This window comes from Lissotriton helveticus, chromosome 2_1, assembly GCF_964261635.1.
Source record: "Lissotriton helveticus chromosome 2_1, aLisHel1.1, whole genome shotgun sequence".
Taxonomy (NCBI): Eukaryota; Metazoa; Chordata; class Amphibia; order Caudata; family Salamandridae; genus Lissotriton; species Lissotriton helveticus.
In genome coordinates, this window is record NC_136059.1 from 779153558 (window position 1) to 779177016 (window position 23459).

A 23459-nucleotide genomic window follows, 5' to 3' on the forward strand; every position below is an offset into this window, starting at 1 on the left:
ACGTAGTAAAGACTTCTACTAAAGAACCCAATTTTTTTACAACGCTACATAGTTTTTAATACCAGCAGTACACACTTGGTCATTTTATGCGCGTGCCCTCAAAACGGTAGTATATACAAATCTTGAAGTCAAACCGCATTTACACCCAAACGCACTAACACAAATACATTTTCCTTATTATAAAAACTAGAAATATGGCACACTGGAAGTTGTGTTGTTCATGGGCATTTTTATTGGTTGTGTCAAAACTCAACAATTTGTGGCGCCAAAGTACTACTCACCACGCACATGCTTAAGTTTATTTTATTTTACTAATTTTATTAAAGTTGTACAATTTCTTTAAACTTTTGATACTCTAAGTCTAAATGTATTGTCCGATTTTCTACAGCCCCAACTTCATCTCCTCGTATGTGGCACCAAGTAGTTCATAAGCCCTGTTATCCATTTTCAGTGATTGCTCTCTTTGTTGCATTGTTTCTATGAAGCTCTCATCCTCCTTTCTCTGTTTTAAGGACAGATCCTTCCGCCATAGGTCTTCTTCCTTTGACATTTGATTCAGAAGTTGCCTACCCAACTGCGGAGAAAATAAAGTGACTAACAGTGAATCAAAAGTGGAAGGAGATTTAATAAAGCACAACATGCAAAAAGGACATGCTTCTGGTTTCCTCACAAAGTCGCTTTTTCATTAAGTTGCTTATGACAACTGAAGTACCCTCTAAACGCTATGGCTGCACACCTCTAGGATGTATGATATCATTCAATATGGCACAGTAGACTTATTTAATTGAATGCACCCTACATAAAAGTTAGTATAACATTCACTTAACTATACCACTTCCAATATACATTATTAAGAAATAATCGCAACATATTGTCAATGAGTTCCATGTAGCACGTGTCCCTTCTGTATATTAGGTTCCAGTGGATCCATTTGATGCTTTGGAGTTAGGCACTCTGTCAATGTCCAGTGGATATGAAAGGGGAAATGGAAAGCATTATGTGGAAAAATAACAGTAACATACCTTTACCTGAAGGCTTTTACAATTGCTCGCATAGTGCATGTTTCTTTCCCACTACAAGTGACATATGTTGTCTGTTTGTTCTCCTCTCAATAATCAGACCCCCCAGGATATAGCGGCATGGATTAGCAAATTTAGCGGCACAAATATGGAAATTTAGCGGCACAAATATGGAAATTTAGCGGCATTTGTGCAGCACTTTATTTTACTCTGAATCATTCATTTTCAGCATTAAAACAATGGAAACTGTTTTAGCTGAGTATTCCACTTTGAAATAGGCCCTAATGTGAAGTAATTTCCTTTAATGTCCCTTCCAGTACCCCTAGCATATTAGTGAATTGACGCCCATGCTCTAGTTGGCCATGTTACCCCCTCACCTTCCATGTCCAATGTGCCTGTATTTAAAATATATCTTGATGCATTGAGACAACCCTACTTTCATATATTAAAGCAACTTCTGAATTAGAAAGGTTTATTCTGTCCTACACGGAGAGACGGGCAGCTAAGCTTAGGTTCCCCTTACGGGATGTGGCCAAAATGGGATTACTGAAATGACAGTAAAACCCTGTATCTTGTATCCAGTTGTGGTATTTCCGCGTTCGTAGGTACACTTTACACATGTAAAAATCAACCAGTCCTGATACTTTGAAAAAAGAATATGCAATTACATTTGCAAACGGCAATGGTCCTTGAGGTCGTTCTAACTCTAAAACAATTGTTGGTAACTCACATCCTGCTGTAGATTTAAAATGTTTGGAAGCTGTGCGCCCTGGTGTAATAATGCATCGCTTCTTTCGACATCCACAGACGTCCAGGCTTACTCATGGACATACTTGGCATACTCATATGCCACTGCGTTGTGCAGTTCCTGGCATGTAGATTCAAAGAGGCTTGATGGCACAGGAATTGCGCTGACAAGCCATAATCTGCAAATTAGGCCACTTCATTTTCGCGGGCACTTATGTAAAAACCGCTGCATTTTTACAAAAGTGCCGATTTCTCGGGCACTTTTGTAAAAATCGTGACATTTTTACAAAAGTGCCGATTTCGCGGCAAACTGCCTTAGAAACCCATGGTTATCATATGTGAAAAACACCTTTGAGGTAGGGCTGTCTCAAATTTGCACAGAGCACTGTTCCAGCGGAGGATAGGAAAAAAGACAGTGAACACGTTGCTAAATCCTGCTCCCTCACAAAGGTTAACAACAGAAAGCAAAAAACCCTCAATCTCAGTTTATTTATATTTGACCCCTCAAATGCTCTGGGACAATATTTACTTAGTGCTCGAGGTCGGAGGGAAAGACCCCTACTATTCTGCTTTAGGGTTGATGCTGTAATCTACTTACTTTTTTATGCAATGGGTTACCAAAGAATCTTTAGTGTGTGTCCTTGTCCCTAGGATGAAAGATCCTCCCAATCAGTGCTGCACTTCATTTCTTATTGTAAATTTCACAGAAAATACACCAAACAATCTTTAACTCCGTTTATTAAGTCACGCAATTTTCGGCAGTGTAGACCTATTTGACTGTATGTCTCTGGCACACACTGCCTGATATAATATAGGCACTATACGAGCCGCTCTATTCTGGGCTCGCCACTGAGCAGTAAAAGTCCCCATTGAAGGGCTAATCATTGTTAGGAGGAGAGTGCCAAGAACTTGTTTAATTACTAATGAAGAGATGCTGTGACACTTGTTTTTCTATATTCTAATGTTAATAAGCAAATCAGAATGATTGTTTTGTCAGACACTGGAAAAATTATAAAATCTAAAAAAAGATTATTAAAAAAAATAAATGATAAAACACCCAATAACTCTGTAAGGGCTTGTTGTTGTAAACTTAGTTTGGGTACCTCTGTATTTTTTCGTTCTGGTCTGATAGTTTTTCCATATAATAGTTGCTGAATTTGTATCCCTGAAAGCCTCAAGCATTCTGACTGAAGTTGTATTCACAGACCCACTGGAGGCCTGAACCTATATTTATGTCTGGTCAATTGGGTTTTTCAAATTAAATAATTAAGTAGTTTCTTCAGACTAAGCGGCAAAACTAAATGACATTCCTGAGACATGTTCCCTTTGTGAGTGGTGTGGACAGTTTGTGGAATTCGGGGCAGGTCAAAACAGTACTACCAATGGACTGACACTTTCTCACCTGTCTTAAGCTATTTCAGCTGATGTACAAAGACAGAGGGTCAGACAGAAGCAATCTTCCTGTTCTAATTTTAAGGACAGATAATTGCTGCATCTCAGTTAAGCTTTTTGTATTGTATTTTCTCATTTGTGTTTTACTGTGTATGTAGGTATGTCAGGCAGCATAACAAAGGAATTAATAAAGTTGCCTTAGAACTATATTAAGCAAACTCCTTTAACTACAAAATGACAAGCCATAATCTGCAAATGAGGCCACTTCATTTTCGCTGGCACTTTTGTAAAAATCACGGCAATTTTTACAAAAGTGACGATTTCGCGGGCACTTTTGTAAAAATTGTGGCATTTTTACAAAAGTGCCGATTTCGTGGCAAACCGTGAAATCGCGAAATCGCTAAATCCTGGAGGGTCTGAATAATACCTACACCTTTGGTTTTTGTGTCGAGCTAATTATCGTCTGGCTGCATGGTACAATATAGTGACAAGAGGTGAATGCAACCAGAGCCCCTGTCTTGCTAGCATGTATTGAAAGTTCGAGCATGGTGTCAGTCCTGCTTAATGGCTTCATGCTCTATGGGGTTTTTATGTGTCAGTTTTGCCTCTTCCTTTGTCCCCTTTGTGTATGGCTCCTCAGCTGTGAATGTGCATATGCATAGAGGGTACAGAGCTAACTAGCAAGGTGTGCAAATGTACAATTATTAAAGAGTTATTAAAGGAAAAAGATCATAGGTGAATATATTGAAAGTACCCTGGGAGTGTATGAGAACACTTGTTCAAATCTCCCCGTGCCTCATTTGCTCTCTTTTTTCCTCCCCTTTTCCCACAAACGTCCCTAGACCTGCTATCTAAATTAAAGTCTGGTTCTCCGTCGGATCCTTGTCCTGCGAAGTTTTTGGCCAAGATGGCACACATTATCAATCCTATCATTAATCTGGTTCTCAACTCCTCTCTTAAAACCGGCATTGTTCCCAGTACATGGAAAATGGCTCATATCCTCCCGCTACTGAAAAAACCTAATCTGGAACCCCTCGTCCACTCTAACTATAGACCGATTTCGTTACTCCCTGCCTTCGCTAAAATTGCGGGGAAACATGTCCACTCCACTCTCTCGAATTTCCTCGAAACCCGTGATATTCTCCATCACACTCAATCCGGGTTTCGCCTGAACCTAAGCATGGAGACTGCGTTGCCGGAGGTTACTGAGTCTATAAAGGAGGTTTTGGACAATGGAGGGAAGGCGATGTTGGTTCTTCTCGATCTTTCGGCGGCTTTTGATACCGTCCGTCACAGCCGGCTTCTTTCAAGACTCCAGGAGATTGGTCTGAGAGGAACGGTATTCAGTTGGTTTGAGTCTTTTCTATCTGGCCGCCAACAATCGATTGGGCCCCTCCTTTCTCTGCCTCAGTTCCTCCGCTTGAGGTGGGAGTCCCACAGGGATCGATTCTGAGCTCCACTCTTTTTAATATTTACATGTCTCCATTGGCTGATTTGGTTGAATCGCATGGAGCCCGGATTGTTTCCTACGCCGACGATACGCAGCTTTTATTCACCTGCCATAAGAACACAGACTTTGCCGGTGATATCATCATGAGCTGCCTCGAGGCTGTTTTCTTGTGGTTCCAACTGAACCAGCTTAGATGCAACTCGGATAAATCAGAGGTCCTTTTTTTTGGCTGTTCCCCCGACGCCAACTGGAAATCTTGGTGGCCCGCCGTTATGTATCCTTCATCGTCGGCTACTTCCATGGCGAAAAACTTGGGCGTGAAAATTGATAATGGCCTGACCCTTAAACCCCAGATTCTTAGTGTAGTCGGCCAATGCTTTGGCCTTCTAAGAACTCTTAGGAAATTTCTTCCCTTTCTGTCTCATGCCCACATGAGGATTACGGTACAGGCTCTGATCGGCTCACGGTTGGACTACGCCAACATACTTTATCTAGGCCTCCCGGAATATCTCCTTACCCGTCTTCCATCTGTTCAGAATTCGGCAGCAAGGGCCATTTTCGGCCTCAGTCGAAGGGCTCACACCTCTGCTCTTCTGAATTCGCTGCACTGGCTGCCGGTGTGCAAACGCATTTATTTCAAGACTCTCATCACGGCGTTTAAATCTCTTCATGGCACCGGTGCTTTCTATCTAAGGAGAAGAGTGCGGTTCTATTTTCCCTCTAGATTTTTACGATCCGCCTCTCAAGCGCTAGCTATTGTACCTGTAACCAAACGAGCGCGTATTGGAGGACGCTCATACAGATTGTTGGCAGCTCAACTATGGAACAAACTGCCTTTTTCCCTCAGGAAACTAGACAACCTGCTCTCCTTTAGGAAGGGGCTTAAGACCTGGTTATTTGGACAGTAGTTCGTCAGTTTTTTTTGGCTCAGCCTCTGCAGGTCTGTATAGCGCCGGGAAACTCTGCCAGAGTAGCCGAGCGCTTTATAAGACCACCATTAACATAACATAACAATGCTTTTGACACTAAAAGGCCCTCTGGTATTGTAGAAGAGAAACAGTAATTTACACAGCCTCTTCTGTAATGCAGATTATGACACCTATTAGGATGGTGAATGATCCAAAAAGTGAGAGTAGCCGAGGATATAGTATAGACAGCTTAACTGTTCTGTAAGATAGGCAAAGAGCTCTTCACATATGTTGAGCGAAGGAAGTGGTCCAGATAATCAAGAGATTGGTGCCACTAGTGATATCGAGTTAGTGAAAAGTTTCGATTTATTTTGCTTTGCGTTTAAACAGCTCCTTATCTACCAAGAAAGGCAAATAATTGTATAGTCACTCCATTGTGAAATAATCCATGGTCCAAAGTGAATAAGAGGGAACCAAGGTAATTGGCAAAAGTGCCACGACCGGCCAGGATCAGTCGGTATGCAAGTTCCTCACGTCTGCTCATCAGAAGTTTCAGGATGGATTGAACTAGTGAGGGAAACCCACCTTAAGTCTATGCTATTCTATTCTATTCTATTCTAATTTCTAAAGTAGTGTGTAGCACCTTAATCACCTCGGATACAGGAGGATACAAGAGGAACTTTAGTAGCCATGTACGATCTACAGGAGCCGCACGCACAGAAAAGTGTCACTGACATGGAAGACAGTGTTCAACTTCTGCAAGAACTAGGAATCCGTCAAGCAAGCAGAAGAAGTGAGTTTAAACCACAATCGAAGTTTATTCCACAAACACGACATGATGCCCTAAACTGTTTTCACAAAGCGGTAATCAAGGATCTGGACAAATGTAGAACATCTGACATTGCTCCAGGAGAAAGAAGGAATTACAGGTACTGAAATTAACCCGAGTACTGGACGTCTTGTCCTTGAGGGAAAGAATGAGTTGTGTGTTGTATGATGTTGTGAGAGCAAAGATGATGGCTAGTGGGATCATGTATGTGTTGAAGAGGGTCGGGCACATAGAGTATCCCTACGGAACTCCGCAGATGAGATTGAGGGCATCCAAGGTGTACGATCCCAGACTGTCTGATACTTCAAACATTCAGTTCCCCTTGATGCATTTTTGTCATTTTAGTCTTATTGTACTCATAACATTTTTATTTTTATTTTAAAATCCGCAGATTTCCATTGTGTTTTGTGTGATTGTTTCCTATTGTATATTCATTGTTTAAATAATTTAAACATTACCTTTGAGTTTAGCCTGACTGCTTTGTGTCACATTACTTGAGATTGAGCGCAGGCTTATTCTATTTAGTTTGTAACACATCTAGCAGGTTGCCTTATTCTTTGAGGTGGACACTTGTCCATCCCAAATAATAATTCACTTTTCTTAACACACAGATAAGGAAACCATTTTATTTAGGAGAGGGGTGAGGGGTGCTGCAATTGTCAAACTAGCCCACACTAGGTTGTTGCAGAAATGCAGCTTGCTCATGACAGATGTCAATCAGGCTATGTAGAAAAGGAGTTGTTTGTAGAGTACTGTGATATTGAGTAGCTCGGCTCTAACAGCTGCAATTGAGATCAAATGACGGCCATCACCTGTTGGAATCAAATTACACACAAAGGTTACAGTGCACCAAGTGAGTGTTAGTGCACTAGGGAAGGTAGTAAGAGGAGGGAGCAAAATATGCTGAAATTGAAGACTTTCTGTTTTAGATGGCTTTAGCATTACAATGCAGAATGCCATCTACACCCTGATGGCTGTAAGGCAGGCAGAAATTCTTGTATGGAGGTTGGTGGTAATTGATAGAAAAAAAAATAAGAATTGAATGTGATGTGTGTCTAATGTTGGCAATGGTTTGCACCTTTGTCCAAGAATGGACCCTTTTTAGGTTTTGCCTAGCGAAGGCTGCGCTTGCGCAGTCTCCGCTGGGAGAAAAATGATGTTTTAGAGAACGGGGATTGAACCCGTCCCTCTTCTCCATTGGCTGGCCTCGTAAATGCTGGCCAGCCATTGGAGGAGAGGGGCATCACTCCGTTCAAACCCCGTCTTTTTGGGATTCGGAGGTGTATTTTTTAGGTTCTTTCTCTCCTCTTCCCATTGGCTGGAATTTTACCTTCCAGCCAATGGGAAGAGGAGAGAAAGAAAACCCCGCACCGAATCTGAAAATGACGATGCGTTCTCCGAGGCATTTCTGCTTCGCCTCGGAGAAAGATGGTGGTGTCATGGCAGTTGTCTGACCGGCCACACAAGAGACAGAGACTCCCCCCCTGAGCCGGTAAGTTTTTGTGCGTCTGCTCCCTCGTTGTGCATCTGTTCCCTCGTGCTTTCCGACCCCCCCTCGTTGTGCTTGCTTTCCGACCCCCCTCGTTGCTTGTGCTTGCTGTCCTGCCCCCTCGTTGCTTGTGCTTGCTGTCCTGCCCCCCCTCGTTGCTTGTGCTTGCTCTCCTGCCCCCCCCTCTCGCTGGTTGTGCTTGTTTAAGTGCTTGCTGCTTATATATATTATTTAAGTATGTGCTGAGTAAAAAAACGGCTTTAGACGACTTTCTTAATATTTGTACTGGCTGTGCCTTTAAATTCTGGTCATGGCGTTGTCTGACCGACCACGCAAGAGACAGAGACTCCCCCCTGAGCTGGTACTTTTTTGTGCGTCTGTTCCCTCGTTGTGCATCTGTTCCCTCGTGCTTTCCGACCCGCCCTCGTTGTGCTTGCTTTCTGACCCCCCTCGTTGCTTGTGCTTGCTGTCCTGCCCCATCGTTGCTTGTGCTTGCTGTCCTGCCCCCCCTCGTTACTTGTGCTTGCTCTCCTGCCCCCCCTCTCACTGGTTGTGCTTGTTTAAGTGCTTGCTGCTTATATATATTATTTAAGTATGTGCTGATGTGCTGAGTAAAAAAACGGCTTTAGACGACTTTCCTAATATTTGTACTGGCTGTGCCTTTATATTCCGGTCCTGCCGCTAAAAGAACCGGTCACGTGACAACCTTTGGTGATGCGGATCACAGCGTGTTTGGACTGGGCGACTCTGGAATGGCTGCCGCTGGGTTGTGAGTGTTCACAAGTCTTGCTTGCTGCTGTTTGGGTTCGGTTCGGCTGCATGTGGGTAGACTCTGGGAGGACCCTGGCTTGGATACAGGCCTGCACAAAGGCACCTGCACCCCCACCGCGGCCCCCCTCTGACCTGCACTTCAATTGGCCTTGAGCTGCCAATAATTAGAAGTGCGCCGCCACGCTGCTAGCTCCTGGGGGATTTTGAGGTCGGAGCCAGGCTGTGTTTCTCCCGCGGAATCAGAGACGCGGTGCAATCTTCACAGCTGCGGCCAGCGACTAATCCTGGGACCTTGCAGTATGTTAATGAGGCCTGTGTTTTACAGGCCCACACTCCCCCAACGCTCGGGGTCCGGAAATGCAGAGGCCTGGCCGACTAAAGATTGTGCACATCACTCAGATGCTCCCTTCTCCCCAGATGCCCTCGCACTCAACACAGAGGACCAAGCACACACAGAGGCTCTTGGGTGCAGTTTTCACAGTAAAGGTACACATTGTTAGATAGGAGTGGACTCACCTTAGTCCCACCTGGTTGACAAGGTGGGGGAGGGGGGGATCCATGTTCTTAAAATGCAGTCACACAGGTTGCAGAGCCCTGTGGCTGTGACACTATCATGGTGCACCCAGACTCACTTTTTAAGTATCTTTAATTCTGCGACAGTCACGGGCCACTAGCCCAACCCCTAAAAAACAACAAGCGCCTGGAGGTGGTAGAGAAGCTGCCGAGTCCTCCGCCCCAGCCGGTGAGTGCGTGCTTTTCTGCCCCCCTGTTCCTCGTTGTGCTCGCTTTTCTGCCCCCCTGTTGCCTCGTTGTGCTGTGTGTGTGTGTGTGTGTGTGTGGCTCTCTGTGGGTGTGTGGGTGGGTACAAATTCAATAGGTCTCGCATTTGCGAGAGATTAAGCTATCACATTGTAAATGTTAATGCCATTTATTTATCTGTTTTCAAAACTAACACATAAATTTGGTCATTTACAATGCCAATAGCTCTAACTTTGGCAAAGGCGAGATTGTTGCATTGTAAATGCTTGTTCTTAGTTAGGATAAGGGGGATACACTTCTAAAATAATCAGTGTTCACCCCCTTGGCAGCTTGGCATGAGCAGACAGGCTTATCTCAGAGGCAGTGTGTAAAGCACATACAGTAATACAGTAAAAACACTACAAATGGACACCACACCAGTTTAGAAAAAGAAGTAATCTTTATCTAAGCCAAACAAGACCAAAACAAGAAAAATCCATAATACAGTAATACAAATATGACTTTCAAAATGTAGAAACAGTTCTGTTGAAAGCAAATTGCAGATGCAACACGTTTCACACAAAGTACCTTGGATGCGTCATGCTCACAAACTGTCACAGAGAAGGTAATGCGTCTGTTCCTTACGCCCAGGAAAGGTGATGCGTCGGTTCCTTACACCCACGGGAGGTGCTGCATTGGTGCTGTAGTGCCACGCAGGGGTGGTGATGTGTTGGTTCCTTACTGAAGGGGATGTGATGCATCGGTTTCTTACTGTGTGGGGAGGTGATGCACCGGTTTCTTACTGCGGCCCCGGTGTTCTTGTAGGCGTGGCACACAGATGCGATGCTTGAGGTTCGGGGATGCATTGGTTTCTCCAGTTACGGTCTCACTCTAAATGCAGCCCAGGTCTATTCAGCCTAGAACTGACTCATCCAGAAAAGGCAGGACATACATCAACCCCCCACCCTGGTGGCCATCTGAGAGAATGCACATCCCCAGCCCCTGTCATTCAAAAGCCAGACAGTCAACCACATACCAGCAGAGGTACACATTATGGCTGAGCAAGAAAATACCCACTTTCTAAAGGTGGTATTTTCAAACACACAATATAAAAATCATCTTTACACCATGAGGGAACACTATTCCTCTACGACAAGACGATGTAGGCTACTACTGCATGCACTGAGCAGCTATCAGTTCAAAATAAAGAACTGAACTATTGATTCTATACCACGACACGCTCAACTTCATAGGGGCACACCGTTCAAATCCCCTAGCTTGCTTTACATAAATCAGAATACAGAAGGAGCGTGAGAAATAAAACATGAAATTTTGTGATGCCAATTTCCAAGAAGTAATCCTCCAGGCGAATGTTGTATGGTTCATTTTCTTTATTCAGAACAATATGTTGATGTCAGTCAGCTTCCAAGCAACAGTAATATTATTAATACAACAAAGTTAACAGCCGACGCGTTTCGTCCCCATTTGGGACATCATCAGGGTTTAGAAAATGTTATTTCCACTGTAATTTTCCACTAATATATTTTTCTCAAACCTTCTAATCCTCAACCCAAGTTCCAAACGATCATGGCATTAAATCCAACAGTCTTCCTCCTATACTTCGTGGTTCTAATCAATTTTAATTCTAATTTGAGTCTCCGCTCGAATTTCCTTATGACCTTCCAATCCTCCAATTCCTTAAATTCAATCCAATTTCCAGACTATCGTGGAGTATAAGCATGGGCGTAAAATCCGTTCCGCTCGCGGAATTTGCGGATTTTCAGCAAATTCGCAATCCGCGAACTCTTGCGAATTTGACGAAAATCCGTCAATTCGCACGCGGCGGATTTTTTTGCTTGGTGATACAATATTGCGGCGCGCGGCGTGGCGCACGGTGTTCACTTTCCGTCATGCAGCGTTTGCCGAGTTGTTTTTCTCTATATTTTGCGAGTGCTGCGCCATTTTGGATCTTGCTGCGGGATCCCGCGGGAGTTGGCGCCCGCGAATACGTCATCGCAGCTTGCCACCTTACCTTGCACAGCACGCATTGCGAGAGTTCGCAATTGCGAACACGTAGGTGCGGCAGGCAGGAACAATCTCGCACTCGAGAATAGAGATTTTGCAATTCTGCACAAGAAATCCACCAGAAAACAGCATAAACCTTGAGAAAATGATGATTTTTTATCAGAATCACTCCTCAGGTTGACATTTGAATGCACTTTTTTGTTGCAAGGAGTCAATTTTTTTGGGGGGGAGGGGAAGGAAGTGCCCCACAGTCTCCAACTTCCTGTTCCTGTCCAGCAGGCTCCTCCCAGTGCTTTCTTCATGTGCTGGTCACTTTCATTTGGACCTTGACCTGGAAGGATTACTTTTTGTGGGTGCTGCTGGATATTTGGATTTGAGGCCTTTTTGACTTTCTTTGGATCACTTTTGGATTAGAAATCAACTTTCACAAGTAAGTTTGTTGGGGCATTACAGTTGCTGCAACTACAATTTTGGAACTTTTTCAGAACATTAAATAAAATATACTGTGGGTAGCCACAGTATCCAGTAGGACCAGGGTTGGTTATGGGTGCATGCATTATACAACTGTTTTGTTGAATTTAAACATCATTGAGGCCATGGATGGGCTGGGATTGTGCTTAATTTTGTGGTTTTTGTTGATTTTTTGGGGCTGCTGTTGGGGCCTTTTGCCCAGGGGTAGTGAGTGGTGCATGGACTGAGTCTGCCTGTGGGGTCTCACTCTCTAATTTAAACATCCTGGATGGCATTGGATTGTGGTGATTTTTGTGTGTTTTTTGTTTTTTTTGGGGTGCTACTGTTGATTTGGACTGGCCATGTGGGTGGTGGTGGTGGCCATCTTGAGTGCTGGTACAGGCAACATGTGGTTGGAGTACAAGGGGCCATTTTGAAGAGAGGCAGTGTCTGAGGCCTGCACTTATTTTGCCTAGCTTTCATCCATTATGCCCAGGGGTAGTGAGTGGTGCATGGGCCTAGTCTTTCTGTGGGGTGTCTTCTTGGATTTAAACACCATTGAGGCCATGGATGGGCTGGGATTGTGCTGAATTTTGTGTTTTTTGTCGTTTTTTTGGGGCTGCTGGTGGGGCCTTTTGCCCAGGGGTAGTGGGTGGTGCATGGACTGAGTCTGCCTGTGGGGTCTCACTCTCGTTAATGTAAACATCCTGGATGGCATTGGATTGTGGTGATTTTTGTGTGTTTTTCGTTTTTTTGGGGGTGCTACTGTTGATTTGGACTGGCCATGTGGGTGGTGGTGGTGGCCATCTTGAGTGCTGGTACAGGCAACATGTGCTTGGGGTGCAAGGGGCCATTTTGAAGAGAGGCAGTGTCTGAGGCCTGCACTTATTTTGCCTAGCTTTCATCCATTATGCCCAGAGGGTAGTGAGTGGTGCATGGGCCTAGTCTTTCTGTGGGGTGTCTTCTTGGATTTAAACACCATTGAGGCCATGGATGGGCTGGGATTGTGCTGAATTTTGTGTTTTTTGTCGATTTTTGGGGCTGCTGGTGGGGCCTTTTGGCCAGGGGTAGTGAGTGGTGCATGGGCCTAGTCTTTCTGTGGGGTGTCTTCTTGGATTTAAACACCATTGAGGCCATGGATGGGCTGGGATTGTGCTGAATTTTGTGTTTTTTGTCGTTTTTTTGGGGCTGCTGGTGGGGCCTTTTGCCCAGGGGTAGTGAGTGGTGCATGGGCCTAGTCTTTCTGTGGGGTGTCTTCTTGGATTTAAACACCATTGAGGCCATGGATGGGCTGGGATTGTGCTGAATTTTGTGTTTTTTGGTTTTTTTTTGGGGCTGCTGGTGGGGCCTTTTGCCCAGGGGTAGTGGGTGGTGCATGGACTGAGTCTGCCTGTGTGGTGGTTTCACTCTCTTTAATGTAAACATCCTGGATGGCATTGGATTGTGGTGATTTTTGTGTGTTTTTCGTTTTTTTGGGGGTGCTACTGTTGATTTGGACTGGCCATGTGGGTGGTGGTGGTGGCCATCTTGAGTGCTGGTACAGGCAACATGTGCTTGGGGTGCAAGGGGCCATTTTGAAGAGAGGCAGTGTCTGAGGCCTGCACTTATTTTGCCTAGCTTTCATCCATTATGCCCAGGGGTAGTGAGTGGTGCATGGGCCTAGTCTTTCTGTGGGGTGTCTTCTTGGATTTAAACACCATTGAGGCCATGGATGGGCTGGGATTGTGCTGAATTTTGTGTTTTTTGTCGTTTTTTTGGGGCTGCTGGTGGGGCCTTTTGCCCAGGGGTAGTGAGTGGTGCATGGGCCTAGTCTTTCTGTGGGTTGTCTTCTTGAATTTAAACACCATTGTGGCCATGGATGGGCTGGGATTGTGCTGATTTTTGTGTGTTTTTTTGACTTTTTGGCGTGTATAACTGATGTTCCTCTGTCTTCCATTGCTTGTAGGTGCACAAGAGAACCACCAGTGCCAGGAAGAAGTCCTGCTGCGGTGTGTGCAGCACAACGTCACGTGTGGCCACAGACAACTCTGCAACTTGTGCAACTGCGGCCTGCTGTTCAGAGTGACATCTGAAGAAGATGGCCCCAAAAAAAGTTGCCCGTAGCTCCTCTAGCAAGAAAGTTGCCAGTAAGGAGCAGAAGAAGCAAGTGGCGCCACTTGCCAAGGAGACTGGTGTGATGACGACCGCCACATTTTTTGGGAAAAAAAAAGTACCCCAGCTGCAGCAGCGGGGTCTGCTGGGGACCAAGCTGGGAGCAGCACCTCCGCTCCATTGGGCTCAGTGCCAACACCACCACGCCAACTTAGGTCCAAACCCTTGAGTGCTGCAGAGGCAGCCAGTATAGTTGTTCAATCACCATCGACCAGTGATGTTGGCTCATCGCAAGAAAGTAGCAGCAATGTCCCTCAAGAATCAACACAGGTTGTTGTAACTCATCTGACGAGTGTTGAACAACCACAGCCGCAACAACAATCACATGTGCAAGTAGTACAAGCCCAAGTACATGTGGAAGGAGAGGAGGCGGCGCAAGGAGAGGAGCAAGCAGAGGTGCATGGAGGGGCACAACAAGTGGCCACAATAGTTGTTCCTCCAGAAGTAGGGGCACATCTGGAAATCGACAATCAAGCCGAGGTATCATTCGAGGAAGCCACTCCTCCTGATGATCATTCATTGTCGTCCACATCCCGAGCAAGGAAAAGATCAAGGGTGTTGGTGTCTACATCTTCTTCAAGCCCACCTCCTTCTGATGATATGGATCTTACTTGGGAACCAGCACCACTGCCGTCTGAGAGTGAGGTTGAGGAGGCACACCATGATCTGACAAAGGTAGCAAAGCGTAAAAGGAAGGTCGTCGAAACTCTCAAAGTTATGGAGTGTGATGACGCTCAACAAGAAGTGGCGTATACTCCTGCTGCTGAAGACTCTCACGACAACGACGCAGTCATCATCACTAACGTCACTGAAGCCCCAGCGGGCATGCAGCAAACAGACATTTTGACCCTAGCCCGTCAAGCTGCTGAGCGTGATGATGAAGTCAACGAGGAGGCAATGGGAACACCAGAATCATTGATGTTAACTAGTACACCACAACGTGCCGCTTCCATATTTCTTACTCGCCAGAAGGGACCTCCATCCACCTCGACCTCAATTAGTGGTGGTGAAAGTGCACAACATAGTAAAGTTCAGCAATACACATCCTCCACTTCATCTGGCATTAGCAGCACGGCCACCACCAGTATCGCCTCCTCCGGCCCCCACAGACATTTCAAGTCCGCAGTTTGGGACTTCTTTAGTGTTTCCACAAAAAGGGAAACCATAGCCATTTGTAGCATTTGTAAGCTTGCAATTAGTCGTGGTAAGCTTGGTACCAACTATGGGACTGGAGGCCAGAGAGGTCATCTTAAGAGCCAGCACACTGTCCAATGGTTGGCGCACCTAAAGCAGATCAAGGAAGCCCGAATTGCAAGTCGAGAAAACGTTGATGTTCCATCTGATGATGACGAGGAGGAAGAAGTGTCACACACTTCACTTACACCCAGTACCCCTGGGAGCCACACTAAGAGTGTGGGACAGAGTGAGACACCAATGCGAAAAAGTTAATCAGCGAGCGTAACTGGGTCGAAGAAGTCATCATCATCATCATCCCGTAAAATGGTCCAGGGCAACATTAAAACAATGTTGTTTTCAGATGCGCCATATGACCGCAACCACCCAATGGTGCGTCTGTATAACACTAAGCTGGCTAAAATGCTAGCGCTGGATCTTCTACCTTTTTCTTTTGTAGAAGGGGTTGGTTTTCTCGAATTAGTGGCAGCGCTCTGCCCTAAATGGAAGGTTCCTAGCCGGTACTATTTTGCCCGAGTTGCGGTTCCAGCACTAAATGAAGATGTGCTGGAGGTGATTGGGGCAGCTTTGCAGAAGAGTGCTGTTCACACTATACATCTCACAACAGACATGTGGACCAGAGCCGCAGGCACTGATTACATGTGCATCACTGCACACTGGGTCTCTTTTTCAGGGGTTAAAGCAAAGCTAAACGCAGGTGCTGACCTGGACCAAGTTTTTAAAGCTGCTCGGAAACATGCAACACTAGCCATGTTTGGCTTGGAGAAACGTCATACAGCAGAAAACATTTTGAATGAGTTCAACACAAAGGTCTTTCACTGGCTGTCTCCAAAAAAACGTGGCATTGGTTATGTTTCCACGGATAATGGCGCCAATGTAGCTAAGGCCATGGAACTGGGTGACTATTTCAGAGTGCCGTGTTTGGCGCACTGTATAAACCTGGTTGTTAAAAAATTCTTGGAGAAAGAAAGTCCAGCATGCCAGTTAGTGGTCACCTGCCGAAAAATGTGCAACCATTTCAGCCATTCTTTTAAGGCCCGGAAGCATCTGAGGAGCCTGCTACATGAACGTCGAATGCCAGTGAAAGCACTCATTCAGGAGGTGCCAACACGTTGGAACTCAACCTTCTACATGCTTGAGCGTCTGTATAAGCAGTTTACGGTACTCGATCAGTATTTCTTAACAATGGGTACAGCTGTGAAGGAGGACCTGAGGTTAAATGCGGCGCAATGGGAGCTAGTTAAAAGCCTGACAGACATGCTTCGTCCTTTTGAGTTCTTCACGCGTGCAGTCAGCAGGGAGGACTGTAATTTGGGAAAAGCTATCCCATTGTTGCGCATGCTGGAGCACAAACTGAAGGCGGTGTCTTCAAAGTTTCAAAACGATGAAGAAAAGCAAGAAGCTTTTCTTTTGGCGGAGAAATTATTAGAGCGTCTACGTGGCGATGAACGTCTTCAAAAGATCCACTCAGAACAGCATTAAATTTGTGCTACTATTCTGCATCCACGCTACAAAAAGGCGCTGGCAGGCTCTGCATTATTTCCTTTTAGTGATGAAGATGCTACAAAGTACAAACGTTGGGTAGCCTGGTCAGCCATCAGGTTTGAAAGAGAACGGAAGCAAATTGAAGGAAAAGGCAGTACATCAGCATCAGCAGGCCATCCCCAGTCAGAAGACTCCACTTCTGCACCTGTGGCTGTGGCAGAAGTAACCTCTCAGCCGTTAAAGACACCAGCAACCGCATCATCTGCACCAGACACAACAGAAATATCGGGTGATGAAGAGGATTGGCTAGCTGAGATTGGTTATGGTTCTGAAAAGGTCCGAGCGAAAATTCAGCAAAGTGGAGGAAACGTGGAGAACTTTGAGTCGATGGTGCAGGACTATCTGAATGACTCAACAGAGGTCTATGTTAATGCTGACCCATTGGCGTATTGGCATGGGAAAAAAGAATTGTGGCCAGAGATCTCCCGCCTGGCTATACATTACTTGTCTTGCCCACTCGCAAGCGTGTCTTCTGAACGTGTTTTCAGTGCTGCTGGTGGCATTGTAACTTGCAAACGGACCCACCTCTCGCCCAAAAATGTGGAGATATTGACAATGATCAAGATGAATGAGCACCTCATACCACCAGATTTCAAAGTACCAGATCGCACAATGGAAGAAGACGAGGAGGACAGCAACTTAGATGAGGGAATTTCTTCTGTGTTAGGTGACACTGACCTACTCCTGCCTGATGATTTCGCAGAGTATGAGGATGAACTCTTCTTCCCTGACACCGAGGCCTGAAAATGAGCCAATGAATTCGGACATTTTCTTTTTCGTACTTATTGACTTTTATTCCTGTGTTTCTGTCTTTCTTTGTTTTGCACAAGTTAATATAATTAAAACTTTAATCACCTGTACTTTTGCTTTTTGGCTGTTTGGGGGTCTTCTACTTGTTTTCGCCTGGGTTGACGGCTCTGGGGCCATTGCTGGGAAGGTCTAATACCGGATAAAACTGGTTTAAACAACATCCATGAGGAAAAAAGGTTTTGCCTTTTCTGACTTTTCGCTCAATGTAGCGTTTTCAGGGGCCTGTTTGGGGGGCTTCCTGGTGTTTGTGGGTGGGGTTCGGGGTCTGGGAGCACTACTGGGTATGGATAGTTTAGATAGCAAGAGGTTTGAAGGAAATCCATGGAGGCAGAGGGGAGTTAGGGCCTAGCTGCAGAGCGCGCGCTGAGTGATTTTGGAACTGTTCACAAAAGTGACAAAGTCCACATTTTTGTACTTTTGCTTTTTGGCTGTTTGGGGGTCTTCTACTTGTTTTCGCCTGGGTTGACGGCTCTGGGGCCATTGCTGGGAAGGTCTAATCCCGGATAAAACTGGTTTAAACAACATCCATGAGGAAAAAGGTTTTGGCACTTTTTGTAACTTAGGGTTCGTTAGGGTTAGCCCTAGCAGCAGGATTGCCTGTGTTTGGGTGTTCTTGATTTTTGCAACTGAGTTCTGGGGTTTTAGAGCACTCGTGGGAATGTGTAATTTTTGTTGCAAGCGATTTGAAGAAAATCCATGGTGGGAAAGGGGGGATCACTTACTCGGTGAGAGGCACTTACTGTTGAAAACATTTAGCCATTTACACTTAAAGGAAGAAAATGACACAGACTTAAGTTTCAGGAAAACTAACTTACTGTTAAACCACCACCCACCAGACTCTAAACCAGTAGTATGGTGGGAAAGGGGGGATTTGGCATAGTTAAAGAAAGCCTTTGCCACTATTCTTAACTTAGGGCTCGTTAGGGTTAGCAGTATTTCTATTGCATGTGTTTGGGTGGAGGGGCCTTCGAGTCTTGGAGCGATGCTGGCTATGGATACTTTTGCTTGCTTGCAAGTGGTTTGGAAATACAATCCACGGTGGGTAAGGGGGTATTTGGGCCTACTTTTACTTTCAAAGTACGTTTTATCACCAGTTTTCTGCTAGGCCTCTTTTTTTGAGATCTGATTGTGGGTCTTCTACATTTTTGGCGACTGGCTTTAGTAAGGGTCTGGGTGGGAGGAGGGAGCACTGCTGGGAAGGTCTAATTTTGTTCTAAAACACAGTTTACAGTACACCTAGCTTGAGGGGAAAGATCCGCTAAATTAATTTGCCCATACTTATTTATCCTTCAAAAGGTGACTCAGACAGAGTTCGCACTTTCAAAAATATTGTACTGTCTATTTGGAAAATCAAAGTGTGACTTTTTGCACTACACAGCGTACACACCTTGTATTTATTTATCAGTGGTGTTGTAATAGCACTTCCTATTTTTCGTTCAATAATTACAGGCCGGGTTTCAGTCTGTGCAATGGGGAAAAAAGGATGGAGTCAGGCTTCACATTAGCGAGCCGCAATTCAGCATCCGCCAGGCAAGCAGTGGACAGGGTGTCTTCTGGTCACCAACATTGATGGACGAAGCGTCAGCTGGAATGGAGGAGTGCCGCTAATAAGAGGAATTGTTTGCTGAATGCAACTTACTTACCAAATTTAACAGGAGAACTACAACAACATACAGATACAGTATCCATTGTTTTCTTCTATGAGTGTGACTCCATTTCTTGGATCTCTCTCTGCTTCTAAATTGATCCCTACAGCCATTCTATAGGTTTTACTTCGGCTAATTTTTTAACCTAATTTAATGTAAGAATAAGAAGTGTTTCTCTGAGTGCAGAGATAGGCAAGTGAAAACGCTGCAGCCCTGTACTGTCGCATTCTAGTACTACTTACTTTTCATTAACAATGCATGCAGTAGGGCATGCACTTCCTTTATGTCACTTAAAAAGATTTATGGTTAGCTTTGTACCCAAAGATTTCTTTATCTTGAATTATTGTTTGTCCATGCTGTGCTTTTTTTTTTCTCTCAACAAAACCTACCCAAAAAGAAACCCCCCATTCCCATCCATTTTCCAAACCCGTCCCTAACCCTCTTCCCCCGGGCTGTGTGGTTTTGCTTGATGTGTGACTAAATGACATCAATAATTCCACACACTTGCTGGGGAGGATAAGGTCATAGCAACAGGCTGGTGAAGGAATCCGAGGATATATTCTAGACTTACTCAGCTTCAGTACTATTTCTTGTAGTAGTAGCCAATGTCAAAGAAATTCAACGCAAGTACTAGTTATACTTCCAATACTTTACCATTTGTTAGGCTCTGTGTGGCACTGTTCTAGTGTACTGTCACCTGCTATATTCTCTATCATACCGTTGTAATGCTACAGTAAGGACAAACCAGGTTTCATTTTCTTTTTTTCCATAGGCATGCAACTGCCACTGTGTCACACCACTAGTACCACCGCAATGAGGACATTTCATCCGCCCAGGATTGCCAACCTTAATCGCCATTTCCCGTGGAGCTAGCCCTACTTTCAAACACAAATTACAGGTAAGATAAGCGTTTGGTGGGAGGTAGTATAATGGAGTATTAGGAATAGACGAGAGATTGACGGTAGTACTACTAAAGTCCTAGGACTCTTCAGGAAAACAAACTTACTGTTAAACCCCCACCCACCAGACTCAAAAGCAGTAAAAAACAGGTATGGTCAGATAAAGTTTCAAAAAGTATATTTTTGTAGCCCTAACAACATAATCTCCCGCAAGACCCTCCCTAACCCCAACGATTGTCCTTCAAAAGTCCCACAACCCAACTCCCAATTCCCACCCCCCAAAAGTCTCTAAAAAAGGGGCAAGGGACACTACACTACGGGAGGGTGCTGTTGACTTTAGCGGCCAGGGCATCATACTCCTTGCGGAGGGTGGCATGGTCAAAGCGGAGGCCCTCCACCAAGTTCTTGTAGGTATGGACCTCCTGCTCCAGGTAGGACACTCTTAGGGATAAGCGGCGCTGGCGTGCCTTGCAACTCCTGTGGGGGGCAGCTGCTGTTTTTGCTGCTTGGCGGTGGCGGTTGGCCTTGGTAGCCCGGCTCCGTACCTCTGGAGCACTGCGCTGGCTGGCAGCCCGTGGGTGCCCGGAGGAGGATGCAGCTGTACCAGTGGATGTTGTAACGGTAGACTGCGTCTCCTCCTCCTCCAGGGCCACCAGCCGCCGATATTCGGCGACAGTGGCATCCAGCCTCCGTTGCCGGGCCATTTGAGCCAGCTCCCTCCTTGATGGTCTTCTCGTTGATTTGGAAGGAGCAACTATATGAAGAAAGAAAGACATAGTCACTCTGTAACCAATGCTCCTTAAGATTAACACAAAATGATTGAGCAGAAAGTTGTGTCACAGTACAAGTAGCAAATTGAAAGCACAGTACATAACTATTGAGGACAGTATCTATCTAACCTCCCACTTCTTCATCCTTGCTCTAACATTAGTGGGAGTTTAAGGAACAAATTCTACGAGCACTATGGACTTCCATTACAGTCGACTATGACAGTACACCAGTTATTCTTCTTCTTCTCTCTTGTTTAGTAAAATTGGTACGTTATCTTATGCAAGCCGGCATAATGCCAGCGCAGTGAACTTGCACCCGAGAAAAACAGACGCACAACATGATGAGTGAGACAGACTTGCGTTACTGTACCGGTCCAGTACATGCAGGTGGTGAAGCTCTTACTTTTCTATTACGGGTGGCACTGAGAATACTCTGGTAAAAGGGCTACTGCTTAATTAATTTAGCTTTCACCCTACAGTGCAAATGAGTACTAGAAAAGGAAAATGAAGAAGCTAAATAATCTGATTATCTATCACTTCACATGGGATGTATTTGATGACATATGGGATGACTTTAGGTGCTTTGCTTATTATTGAGTGAACAGTGTGCCACAACACATGAAAGACATACTACTACTAAACTAAAGTTATTAAGAGAGGTAGGGAGTGTCCACCGTAATAACCGGATATATGCTGTGCTTGCAGTTGCAATACAAACTACTGCTACTATTCATGGTAGTATTTGGACAAAATTACAACTTCTTTTCCTTGTCTTTCCTACACTGGAACGGACGTGCGGGTGTGGTGTTACATGCTCTTCAAAGTAACACTTAGTTCATCCAGTGACCGTCTACTCTCTCTAGATACACATATGCTATCTAAGAGTCCGATAATACCATGATCCAGGCATCCATCCCTTCAAAGTATATGCACACATACAGTTTCTGTTTCACCCACCCAGGCTGTTCTCCTTCCACCCATCCTTGCTTCATCATTCACCCAGCCATGCACCATACCATATTCTTTCCTTCCCAGCCACCTCGGGGACCAAGCAAACACATATCATTCTCCTTTGCCAGTCATCATTAAATTTCTCGTCCTTCCACACTTACTTACACCCTTCTTTCGCTTTTCGTTCATCCGATCCATCAAGTTCATCTCAGATCTTATTGGGATTCTTCTCGCCAAAAACTTCACAGCTAAGTCGAAGTACATTTAGAGGAGGCTACTACCTGGTTGATTTATAATACACCCATGCAGAAAGAACACTATGCAGTCTTCAATCTCAATAAGTAAGGAATATATAGCTTACCTCTGCCCGCCACCACCGTGTGAACCCTCAGAGGCACGTCCGGCACTTGCACCGCCTCCTCCCCAGAGTTGTCCCCCTCGTCCAATACCACCACCTCCGCGCTGGCCCCACCACCAGATGTTCCACCTACAAAGTACATTTAAGAATGTTAGAATACACCACTCACTACTATATAATATTTGGTCTAGGAGGAATAAAGAAATGTGAAAAAAACAGAATACAATGTAATAATTTGTGTCTGTCTACTCTAAAGTAAAAATGTCCCTTTTTCCAGGGAAGGCTGTTGTCTTGCTGCACTTTTTGGCACAACTGATGAATGCTTGCTTTTTATTTTTAACACGCACCACTTTTTCTCCTAACAGACTGAAGCTTGACTTCTAAGAACATGAGCAGGATCAAGTTCAAACCAGGTGAGAGCTCGGCTCGACCACAAGAAATGTGTCCAATTAATCGTCAGCACTAAGCACTTTTCCATTTTCAGTTAAACGTTTAGTTTTATGACAAAGTTGATTTTTAGAAATGTGTTTACTTTTAATAAAGCTTTTAAACTTAAATAGACTCTGTGGTTTTTGGTCCTCCAGACTAGAGTGGATGAGCTAAAGGTTGTGGAATTTTTGCAAGCATGAGTCCGTGCCTCTGACACTTCTTGACTCTGACTCCGTACTCTTGTCCTGCGTTGGATAATCTAATCATCATTGGGGATCAATCATCGGTGACTTTGGGAGCTAAATGACTCTGCCAGACTATCTAGTCAGTAAGGAGATTGGGGGTTCAACTACAAAGTCTGTTATCACTGAGGTATGTGGAAAGTCTAACAGCACCTATTATAATTGATAAGCTAAGCAATGCATTATTTAGTGTCCATAGTTCTGTTTGTGCAGATTTGTCCCTGCAACAGTAGTAGAATGGATTGTCCTACTAGCCAAACCAAAAGTCTACAAGAAGATCAAAGACGATTTAGAAAAAATCGAATGAGGAACGCTAGGAAAAAATAGGTACTCTATATTAAAATTAAAACTTACTGGGGCCAGCAAAGGAGCCCTCGCCTGATCGCTCCTGGCCTGCATCCTGAACAGCACCCTCCTCCTCCTCCTGTGTCCTCTTGCCCCTGGGGGGAGCTGATGTACAACATGAAAGAAAGAAAGACCAGAAAACATGGATGATATTTGTCAACCAAATCAAACATTTCAAAAGAACAATAACAAAATATTTTGGCGAAATAGCAAATAGACAACTATTCCACGGGATATATTGACCGATCTCATGTGGTCTACTACGTTATTGATTTGCGGACCGTTGACTTGGAAAGTTCCT

General features: G+C 44.8%; 1 protein-coding gene across 1 annotated transcript in view; it reads right to left on the reverse strand.

The window, feature by feature from the left end:
• Window positions 1-222: 222 nt before the first annotated feature.
• TMEM232 (transmembrane protein 232) overlaps window positions 223-23459 on the reverse strand; it is a 762630-nt gene continuing 739393 nt past the window's right edge. Inside the window, exon 14 of the mRNA XM_078677355.1 lies at window positions 223-574. Within this exon, the coding sequence (XP_078533481.1) occupies window positions 383-574 (192 nt within the window). The 3' untranslated portion in view covers window positions 223-382. The remainder of the gene's footprint in view (window positions 575-23459) is intronic.